Source organism: Balaenoptera musculus, chromosome 11 (genome assembly GCF_009873245.2).
Source record: "Balaenoptera musculus isolate JJ_BM4_2016_0621 chromosome 11, mBalMus1.pri.v3, whole genome shotgun sequence".
Classification (NCBI taxonomy): domain Eukaryota; kingdom Metazoa; phylum Chordata; class Mammalia; order Artiodactyla; family Balaenopteridae; genus Balaenoptera; species Balaenoptera musculus.
In genome coordinates this window covers 16,263,297-16,275,529 of record NC_045795.1, presented here as the reverse complement: position 1 = coordinate 16,275,529, position 12,233 = coordinate 16,263,297, and the positions used below count along the sequence as shown (strand labels likewise).

At 36.2% G+C, this 12,233-nt stretch overlaps 1 protein-coding gene across 3 annotated transcripts in view; it reads right to left on the bottom strand.

Moving 5' to 3' along the window:
* CDKAL1 (CDK5 regulatory subunit associated protein 1 like 1) overlaps positions 1–12,233 on the bottom strand; it is a 657,693-nt gene that overhangs the window by 370,193 nt on the left and 275,267 nt on the right. For all 3 annotated transcript variants that reach the window (XM_036869715.1, XM_036869716.1, XM_036869717.1), the window contains one exon: positions 1,981–2,084. In XM_036869715.1, the coding sequence (XP_036725610.1) occupies positions 1,981–2,084 (104 nt within the window). The remainder of the gene's footprint in view (positions 1–1,980; positions 2,085–12,233) is intronic.

Sequence of the window (12,233 nt, the reverse complement as noted above, 5' to 3'; positions counted from 1 at the left end):
TGTAGAGAACAAACGTATGGACACCAAGGGGGGAAAGTAGCTGCGGGGGGAGTGGTGTGATGAACTGGGAGATTGGGATTGACATGTATACACTAATATGTATAAAATAGATAACTAATAAGAACCTGCTGTATAAAATATAAATAAAATAAAATTCAAAACAAAAAGAAAAAGAAAAACTTTACACTGCATACATTCCTTGGTTGGGAATAACCAAGCACGTATGTATCTACTAATGATGATGAAAGTAATATTAAATAAACCTCTTCTAACACTTTCTCTATAAATAGCCACTAAGTCACTGCTAACCTCTGATATATTCTTTGAATCACTCACCTTAACCAGCAAAGTCACTTGTATTTGTAATTTGAATGCCTTCCAATTTGCAGAGTTAGGTGGATAGATCATAGAGTTTTAATATCTCCATTATCCAACAGATATATGGAAAAACAAACACTAAGTAAGAATGCCAGCAAAGGGATCATTTTTCAAATAAAGTAGGTTTCTGTGTAAATTCATGCCCTTTCTGAAAAATCCTCAAAGTAGCCATGTTGCAGAAAAGACAACCACCCAGACTTTTCCTTAGATTAGACAATTACCTGGCTCTGAAAGCGAACAATTGCAAGAGTCAGTAAGTTTCCATTTATTTCTTTCAATACAAGCTGAATGTGAACAGAGGAGGGGACTGTGCTAAGAATATAAAGGTAGAAAAAAAATTGTTGAGACGTGTTAGGTTAATCAAGGGTGTTTTTCTTTCTGCTATAAAGAGTATTTCAAATTCATGTTGATAAAAGCTTTAGACTGAATAAGTTTGTTTGGAACTCATACATTCTGAGATTCAGGGTGTGAAGTACTGAAAGTAGCACTCCAAGTTACTTGCTAAAAGGAAAAGTACATTGCCAACAACTATTAACCCATAAGACTATGAGACAATAGATTATCTCATGTTGGTTATAAAAACACATCAATGGGCTTCCCTGGTGGCGCAGTGGTTGAGAATCTGCCTGCCAATGCAGGGGATACGGGTTCGAGCCCTGCTCTGGGAAAATCCCACATGCCGCAGAGTGACTAGGCCTGTGAGCCACAATTGCTGAGCCTGTGCGTCTGGAGCCTGTGCTCCACAACGAGAGGCTGCGACAGTGAGAGGCCCACGCACCGCGATGAAGAGTGGCCCCCGCTTGCTGCAACTAGAGAAAGCCCTCGCACAGAAACGAAGACGCAACACAGCCATAAATAAATAAATAAAATTAAAAAAAAAAAACACACATCAATGTTATATACATGTATTATAAGCCAAGACAAAAGGGGCAATTTATGGTTATGTGTCAACACAACTGTGACTCAACACAACTGAGACTCGTGTTACAGATAAGTCTTACTATATGCTGAGAGATACCTAGGCAATCACATTTTCCAGCAAGTGATGACTCAAAAGTAGCTGGCCACCCACACAAAAATTGTTCTCATTAGGACTCTCTACCAGTACCAGTATTTACTGCCCCACAGCAGTCCTGTGGATGAGGAGGGTTATCTCTACTGGCTCATAGTAAAACCTACCTTCTCTTTCCAAGACTCCTGGCAACCCTTATTAGCTCTATTTTCTAAATGGTCCGAAACTTACCAAAGAAAGAGGGAGAAATCTTGAGTATTTCACTCAGTCCACAAAAGTCTTATTAACACACAACAGAAGGTCATGGCTTTCATTTTTATTTTTTTGTCTCTTCCATGGAATATAAAGATAGGTGATAAATTTCAAAATACATCACTTACCTTAGAGTCATAAGAAAACAGAAAAGTGGTGAAAGGGGAGTTATGTGAATATTATAACCTGAATCTGGTAACATCTTCTATTAGATAAGCTGAAATATTTGTAAACTCTTCAGGAAGCTAAAGAAGCATGTATCTAAAGTGAAGTGTTACTTAGAAGACTATTATAATTTATTAAAAAGACTAATCACACAGAATTCTAGAAACTCTTACCTTGAAAAGACTGTTTGGCTCTATCTACTAACTCATCAACTGGATAACTGGCCAAATTTCCTCTGGCGTGTTTAGTTTTGCAGTAGGTACAAGCATTGAGACACCTGTTCAAATGACAGCAATAAATAAAGTTAAATTTTTAAAGACAGTGCACACTTAACACGGGGAAAAAATATCCAAAACATACATCAAAGTGCTGTTTTAGTATCATTTGCCAGGTTATGTAAGAGATATAAAAAATGAATATCTACCATGCTTCATATTTATTTTATTTCCACCAGGCACAGAAATCTGCAATTTGCAATTCTGTTAAGTTTCAACTATTCAAGAATGATTGTACAAATCCCATATTATCTTCAAATGCACACATTAATGTGGAAACAAAAAAGGATAAATGCTTACAATGGTTAATCAAAATCAAAAGAAATTAAAGATTCACATTTTTTAAAACCAATGACATTTATTTGGCTATCATAAAACTAAAATTTTAGTATCACTTATATATACCATATTATTCATAAATGAAAAAGCTTTTCATTTAACTTTTAACTAATGATTTAAGAATAAACAGGCAGGGACTTCCCTGGTGGCACAGTGGTTAAGAATCCGCCTGCCAATGCAGGGGACATGGGTTTGATCCCTGGTCCGGAAAGATCCCACATGCCACGGAGCAACTAAGTCCATGTGCCACAACTACTGAGCCTGCACTCTGGAGCCCGCGAGCCACAACTACTGAGCACTCACGCCATAACTACTGAAGACCACGCACCCTAGAGCCCGCACACTGCAACTCCTGAGCCCACGTTCTGCAACTACTGAAGCCCGTGCACCTAGAGCCTGTGCTCCGCAATGAAGAGTAGACCCCGCTTGCTGCAACTAGAGAAAGCCCACGCACAGCAACAAAGACCCAATGCAGCCAAATAAATAAATAAAATTTAGAAAAATAATAAATAGGCAGTACAGAATTCTCATAAGAAAGTACACCCTAAGAAATCTTCAGATAATATTTTTAACTCTTTGAAATCAGAAAAAAATATTAAAACATGTCCAATGAATGCTCTTTGGGATTATATTAGTCAAAGTAAAGAAGAATAATGACAACATTAATTTTAAAAAATCAAGAAATAGGATTAATTCCCAAAATACTTCAGACATGATACAGAATTGTCTTTTAAAAACTAAAATGTTGGACTTCCCCGGTGGCGCAGTGGTTAAGAATCCGCCTGCCAATGCAGGGGACACAGGTTTGAGCCCTGGTCTCGGAAGATCCCGCTGCAGAGCAACTAAGCCCATGCACCAGAACTACTGAGCCTGTGCTCTAGAGCCCATGAGCCACAACTACTGAGCCTGTGTGCCACTACTACTGAAGCCCACACGCCTAGAGCCCGTGCTCTGCAACAAGAGAAGCCACCTCAATGAGAAGCCTGCGCACCACAACAAAGAGTAGCTCCTGCTCGCTGCAACTAGAGAAAGCCCATGTGCAGCAACGAAGACCCAATGCAGCCAGAAATTAATTAATTAATTAATTTTTTAAAAAACTAAAATGTTGATTCTACTCTTATAATTTAAAAATATAGTTTAAATAAATTTTCTTATTATAAAATTAAAGAAAAACAATTACACATAATAAAATATTCCTATGCCAGAAAGATAAGGCTCAATAACATTGAACAACACAAATAATAACATTTCTTCAATGATTCAATTGCTATAATAAATAGCAAGGTTTTAAAAGACCATCATCATACAAATGCTTTAAAATTTCAAACAGAGGAAAATTGAACTTTTAATAATTATAACTGGCCAATGTATAATTTTGTTAATATATGACTTTAAAATACATATAAATCATTGAACTCAGGAGGCAACAACGTAATGCTTAATTTCTAATTATTTTTGCACAGGGCTCTTAAGTAAAACAACACACACATTTTGATTTTTAACTGACATGTTCTTAAACAGCTAACATTCCTTTCTTCCTAAGCCGTTTACACACACACACACACACACACACACACACAAATTGTGGCCTCTCTCTTATGAATAGAGGTTCTAGTCTCCCAATTGTTATATGTCTTCTCTTTTCAATTTCCATCTGTTCCATAACAAGGGCAAAAAGAAAACTGGGTTTTTTTGGCTTCTCCTTGGGAGAGTAACTCACTTTTGTTTGTTTGTTTGTTTGCCTGATGGAGCACCAGGCATTTTGCTAGATGTTTTACATACATTATCTCATTTAACTCCTCTAGAGTTGATGTTACTATCTACATCTTACAGATGAAGAATCTGCTACAAAAATTCAAATAATACAGCTCATTCCACAGAAATACAAAGAAGCATAAGGAGCATAAGATACTGTATACTACGAACAACTACACACCAAAAGTTAACTGAACAACCTAGAGTAAATAAATAAACTAGAAACATACAACCCACCAAGACTAAATCATGATCTCATTTACAACAGCAAAAACAATAAAATACCCAGGAATTAATTTAACCAAGAAGGTGAAAGATCTGTACAATGAAAAGTTTAAGACATTGATGAAAGAAAAAAAAAAAATCACCAAAGCTGGAGGCATCACAGTTCCTGATTTCAAATGATATTACAGAGCTATAGTAATCAAAACAGTAGGTGCTGGTGTAAAAACAGGCAAATAGACCAACATAAAAGAATTGAGAGCCCAGGAATAAATTCATGCATAGGCAGTCAACTAACATTTGACAAAGGAGCCAAGAATATTCAATGGAGAAAAGACAGTCTATTCAACAAATAGTGCTGGGAAAATTGGATATTCACATGCAGAAGAATGAAACTATCACTAACTTATACAATTGACAAGAATTAATTCAAAATGGATTAAAGACAAATGTAAGTCCAGAAACCATAAAACTCCTAGAAGAAAACACAGGGAAACAGCTCCTTGACACTGTTCTTGGCAATGATTTTTTTGGATATGACACCTAAAGCACAAGTAACAGAAGCAAAAACAAGCAAGTTGGACTGCATCAAACTAAAAAGCTTCTGCACAGCAAAGGAAACAATCAACAAAATGAAAAGGCAACCAAAAGAATGGGAGAAAATATTTGCAAACCATATATCTGATTCATAATAAATTCATAATAATATATGATTATTACTCTACAATAAGGGATTCATAATATCTGATAAGGGGTTAATATCCAAAATATATATTTTTTTAAATTAATTAATTATTTATTTATTTATGGCTGTGTTGGGTCTTCGCTTCTGTGTGAGGGCTTTCTCCAGTTGCGGTAAGTGGGGGCCACTCTTCATCGCGGTGTGCGGGCCTCTCACTATCGCGGCCTCTCTTGCTGCAGAGCACAGGCTCCAGACGTGCAGGCTCAGCAGTTATGGCTCACAGGCCTAGTCGCTCCGCGGCATGTGGGATCTTCCCAGACCAGGGCTCGAACCCGCGTCCCCTGCACTGGCAGGCAGATTCTCAACCACTGCGCCACCAGGGAAGCCCCCAAAATATATTTTTAAAAACTCATACACCTCAATAATAAATAATAATAATCCAATTTTAAGACATCCAAATAATATGGATGGACATTTCTCCAAAGAAAATATTCAAATGGCCAACAGGTACAAGAAAAGATACTCAACATCACTAATCATCAAGGAAATGCAAATCAATACCACAGTATCACCTCACACTTGACAGAAAGGCTATTATCAAAAAGATAAGAGTTAACAACAGCTGGCAAGGATGCAGACAAATAGGAACGCTTGTGCACTGTTGGTGGGAGTGTAAATTGGTACTGCCACCGTGAAAAACAGTACAGAGGTTCCTCAAAAAACTAAAAATAGAACTATTATATGATCCAGCAATTCCATTTCTGGGTTTATCTCCAAAGGAGATGAAATCACTATCTCAAAGAGGTATCTGCAACCTCATTTTCATTGCAGCATTATCTACAATAGCCAAACATGGAAACAACCCAACTGTTCTTCAACAAATGAATGGATGAAGAAAATGTGACACGTTTAAACAATGGGATGTTATTCAGCTATTAAAAAGAAGGAAAACCTGCCATTTGCAACAACGTGGATGGATCTTGAGGGCATTATGCTAAGTGAAATAAGTGAGGCAGAGAAAGAAAAATACTATATGATCTCACTGGTATGTGGAATCTAAAATAAACAAACAAAAACAGAAAAAAAAACAACTTCAAAGAAACTAAGAAAATATTGTTGATCACCAGAGGGTGGGATTTGTGGGAGTTGGGGGAAAAGGGTGAAGGTGGTCTAAAGTTATAAACTTCTAGTTATAAAATAAATAAATTCTGGGGGTGTAATGTACAGCATGGTGACTGTAGTTATCAATTCTGTATCGTGTATCTGAACAGCGTTAAGAAAATAGAACTTAAAAGTTCTCATTACAAGAAAAAATCTATAATTAGATAAAACGAGGGATGTTAACTAAAACTGTTGTAAACATTTCACAATATATACATATATCAAATAATTGTGTTGTGCATCTTAAACTTACACAACGTTATATGGCAATTATATCAGTAAAACCGTGGGGGAAAAATCAGATAAGTAGCTTGTTTGAGACATGTAACAGCTAAAATTCAAATATAAGCCTGCCAAATTTCAAATTCCCTCCTGTTTCCATGCCAAGCTGCCTCCCCAGAATAAATATGTATCATATATCCTAGCTATAGACAAATGCAGATAAGAAATAATAGTAAGATAGGCAATCATCTGACATGAGATATAAAGTAATACAACACATATATTCAAAGATATGGCTGGTACTCATCATCCTGTGTATGGAACTATTTGTTTAAAACCTGTTTCTCTCCTTTATTCTTTGGAAATCTAAGGCTAGGCTTCTTGTCCATCCACTGGCCCAAACTCGTTACTTCACCGTTGTTGTTTACAAGTTCTGTTTTTCATCCTACTGCTGCTCTGTGGCAGAATATGTCGCCTTGTTTGTCTTGCCATGGTTTTTAAATTCTACTGCTCAGGTCCTCCAAGCTGATTCCTCTCTCTGTCCTTCTCCTCGGTGGCTTCATGATGGGCTCGATGCAAAAGACCCCTTATTCATTCACCTGGGATCCCCCCTCATGACTGCCATTCACTCAAGTTGAATCAGCACCGTTCTGAGGAATCTGCTCTCTCTACCCTTGATACTACTTATTCCCAATGGAGAGCTCCATAAATGAAGGGGACAATCTCGATAAAAGCTAATACTATTTCTAACTTGGGCTATTTCTTAAAAATAACTTTCTTAAGGGACACTAGCCTAGAGAAGGGGAAGGGACACATGTATTTTAAATATTTATAACATAAATTGATTAACACACATAAAACACTTAGAATACTGCCGGCACCTAGTAAGTGATCAGTAACTTTAATGCAACTGTTCTAAACAATTCTGTAAGGAATTAATTATGCACTATCATGTTCCAGGGGTACCTAACTTTATGGAACAGATGTGTTGCTGATAGGTTGACTTAAATCAACTATGGAAACCAAATCATGTTTTCCTACTGGCTCACTTAATAAAGGTGGAAATGTATCCCCCATGGAAAATCACTCATGAAAATGTACTAAAACATTTAAATAAAACAAGGTGATATTTGGAAACATTTATAATAATCAAAATAAGCCAGTAAGTATAAATAGTACATTAAGAACTCAAAATATTCTTCACTAAATTGCTCCCTTGGGGTTAATTAGAGTTGTTGATGTGATATACTTTTGAAGTTCTAAACTCTTTATTGTATAAGATGGGTTCATCCTTATCTGCAATTACCAAAGTAATACTTCATATTATTTTAATAAAGCGAAAATTTCTATAGAGAGTATTTCTATAAGTATGTTATAACAGCACTAATCAAGCATTAAATCTGCTATGTCTTACATTTAAAAAGGAGAGATATTTGTTATAATACACAGGAAAAATACCCAATACAAAATCAGAAAAGAATGAGCTTTTTGATGCTATTTGGTTTAAAAACAATCTTCTCAAACACCAGGAATTATGATGACCAATCATTTCGACATGACAAGCCTCCAACAAAATAAAGGGATTCCTCATAGAAACCTTTAGTAACTAGTTTCAATTATCTGTAAACAATTAAATAATTGTCTAAGAGTAAGAACACTGAGCCAGTTTCTTTAACCGTCACAGAACAAAAGATCTTTGAGGGTTGACTGTTGAAAGCCAAAACCAAAAAGAGATGGCTGTTGAACTGCAAGGAAGAGGCTAAATCCTGAACAGACATAGCCTGTTGTGATAGAAGGATAAAGGTAGCACACCCCACCTACTCATCTTTGTACAGGTTGTTATATGGCCATAGGCCAAGAAATAACTAAAAACCTCAAAAGCAGAGACAGACTGGGCATTTAATTTAGCAGTATAGCTTAAGTCTTAAAAAGCATCTGTGGTAGAATATTTTTAAATTACAGAAACTAAATATGTGAAATAACAATAAATTTTCACAATTAAAATTAAAATTAAAATATTTCAAAGGGTTCAAATGCACAACAACATGCCAATTTGATACCAAAACCACATAAAGCAAAGAAAAATTAAAAGTTTTAATACATTAGGCTTTTTCTTCTAAAGACCATCTATAGATATCAGAAGTTTGGGAATAATTTAAAAATCAGAGTTATACTTTTAAAATTTCACCCACACTAATATCACTTTTTTTAAGGCGAAAAATAAGCTTATGTGACTCAGGATTCTGCTTCTCTCTGCTTAGGGTAAAAGATAATTTTAAATATGCAGAAACTATTGTTTTAACAATAACATTAACACTTCAAACTAACATTCTGTGCCACTCACATAATTTAATCCTTACTTATTTTTAATCAGTTGACAGAGCATAATCTTTCTCAAAGCTTCAAACTTTACAAAATAAGCCCTTCATAGAGCAAAACCTTGGAAAAATCATATTGTGGCCTTCCATATGGAAGCCTCGTGAAGCAAAGAAAAAACAAAAACTCAAGAAAGAAAAGGTTCACCAACATCCATCCCCATAAGTCTTTTTGTCTTGTAAAACTGAAACTCTATACCCATTAAACAATAACTCCCCATTTTCCCCCCTCTCCCCAGGCCCTGGCAACCACCATTTTACTTTCTGTCTCTATGAATTTGACTACTCCAAGTACTTTCGTATAAGTGGAATCAAGTCTTTTTGTGACTTGCTTATTTCACTTAGCATAAAGTCCTCAAAGTTCATTAATTTTGTAGTGTAGAGCAATAAATTTAAAATGCACACACTTAAAACTGGCAACCAAATAGGGTGCAAAACTTTCTATTTTGCCAAGTAAAGACATTTTTTTAAAAAGTTAAACTACCCTATAGTGTTTATGTATTTTTATATTTTAAAATGTTTTAAATTTTAATATTTTTATTATAATAAAAGATATATTTATATTTTAAAATATATAAATATTAAAATCTGATACAAAATAAAATATCTGATTTCTCTTTAAGTCTTCAGTGTTACTAAATGTAGTATTCAACAATGAATGGGGCTTCCCTGGTGGCGCAGTGGTTGAGAGTCTGCCTGCCAATGCAGGGGACACGGGTTCGAGCCCTGGTCTGGGAGGATCCCACATGCCGCGGAGCGACTAGGCCCGTGAGCCACAACTACTGAGCCTGCGCGTCTGGAGCCTGTGCTCCGCAACAAGAGAGGCCGCGATAGTGAGAGGCCCGCGCACCGTGATGAAGAGTGGCCCCCGCTTGCCGCAACTAGAGAAGGCCCTCGCACAGAAACGAAGACCCAGCCATAAAGTAAAAAATAAATTAATTAATTAATTTTAAAAAAAATTAAAAAAAAAAAAACAATGAATGCACTTCAACAATGTTAGCAGCTATTATTATTATTAATAGGAGTAATTTATCACACCATTCCTTGAATGTTTACATAATAACATTATAACCTAGAAGTCACATAAAATAAAAGCTTGATATTCTCACGGGAAAAGTAACTTTAAATGGATGATATCTGACACACACAGTTTCAAGTAGTCCTGAATTGAGCTGAACAGGTTATACTTGTATGTATGTGATTCACTGTGTGCTTGACCATTTTATATTTCTGGAAGTGGATTTCCAACAGTGCAGGAGGGTTCTCTTTTCTCCACACCCTCTCCAGCATTTATTGCTTGTAGACTTTCTGATGGTGGCCATTCTGCCTGGTGTGAGGTGATACCTCATTGTAGCTTTGATTTCCATTTCTCCGATAATTAGCGATGTTGAGCATCTTTTCATGTGCTTTTTGGCCATCTTTATGTCTTCTCTGGTCTACGATAATCTTTAGAATTGAAGAGGTACAGGCAAAAATAGCAGAAAAATGGCTTTAACTGAATATTAGCCTAAATCGAGTAACATGCCAACTGATACAAACACAGAATATAATTAATAAGCAACAATAATAATCACAGTTGGATTTTCAATGTGTTCTATTTATAGCTAGTGGTTTACTCCCTGGGGGACAAAGCCCCACCCCCATAACAGCAACAACTGTTTTCTGAATGTGTTTACCAAAATAGCATGGTGAATGATGAGGAAATTCTGACAACCACAGAGCACATACTTTTCCAAAAATTTTCTTTTATTCCGCCTACATTGTTATTTTTAGTTTTATAAAACAATAACAGCAGTACAAACAATTAAGACTAAGCTATTATCTCTATACCTTTCAAAGACCGCAGTGGAGATAGCTGTAGCCACCAAATAATATTTGCTAGTGAAGCAAAACTACCTGATTGGCCATTAGAACTGGAGAACCCATACAAAGTGACTCTGTGCTGCTGATCTGAATTAACTTATGAATGTCCAAGCTGAAAAAGAAACAGGGACTCTGATGGCAACTATTTATCTGCTACCATGGTAGGGGACTTTATTTATATAGTGGGTGTGTAAATCATATATACATTTACATATATATTATGTTTATATATTATGTGTATATTTAGGTTTATAAATATATACATATAATTCTTCCTTTTAAAATACAATTCTGCCATGTAGGACTATATTGAAAAGTAAAGGAGTATCAGCAGAGAGGTATTGTTTTTGCTTCCTTAGTGGCTCTGGAGGCTGACGTCTGCCAGCGTGAAATCTCACAGGAAACACTGGCAAAAACTAATTCTATAACATATAACAGGTACCATATTTTGGCGCCTAGGATAAAAGGTATTGTTCGAACATGGATCAAAACATCCTGGGAACAGGAAAAAAAAAAGTCTTATATTTCAACTGTGTTGAACTAGAAAGCTAAACTCAGATAATTTTCTAACCTGTGTAGGAAAATAAATTGTTTGGGTCAAATAATGGTGTAATTACATAATGAAGAGAGAGGAGGTGTTTTAAATTGAAATGGAAAAGTAAAGCCTAAGCATTTATGCAATTACCCAACTCTGTTTTTTTTTTTTGTTTTTTTTTTGGCCGCACCACGTGGCTTGTAGGATTCTATTTCCCGGACCAGGGATCTAACCCAGGCCCCTGGCAGTGAAAGCAGGGAGTCCCAACTGCTTGACTGCCAGGGAATTCCCAATTACCCACCATTTTCACTTCAACAAATCCTCTAAATGTGAGAGCTACAATTCCAATTAGCATTATAATAATCAAATAAGTAAAATCCAATGCCTATCTCTCCCCTTCGGCGATTATATTCTAAAGCAGGGCCAAGACAAAATACCATATATCAGAGATAAAATGAGGGGACCAGGGACTTCCCTGGAGGTCCAGTGGTTAGGACTCAGTGCTTCCACTGCAGGAGGCACGGGTTCGATCCCTGGTTGGGGAACTAAGATCCTAAATGCCACGTCATGCAGCATACGCCCCCCCCCAAAAAAATGAGGGGACCAGTAGGTGCCTAATGTAAAGTCACTAGCTATCAAGCCAACCACCAAAACCTCCAAGAGGAAAGCTTTTCCCACTCAAGCCTCAGGTGCACAATGGTTTGTTTAGTGTACAGCATTCTCCTTCATACATATTACACCTATTTCCTTGAATGATTGTAAGAACCCCTACTGATTCAATAAAAGCTCTTTTTCTTTCTTTTCTGGGACAAGGAGTGATAAAAGCTATCCCAATTAAATATAGAATTTAATCCTTTCTAAAGAATCATGCTGTTTTCAGAAACATTAGGATGAAAGAAGAAAAAATGTACCTCAAATGGAAGAAATATTTCAATTCAAAAACTCGAATGGGAACACTAAAGGAGAATGTTTTACAGACAAGCCATATACCAGTTAA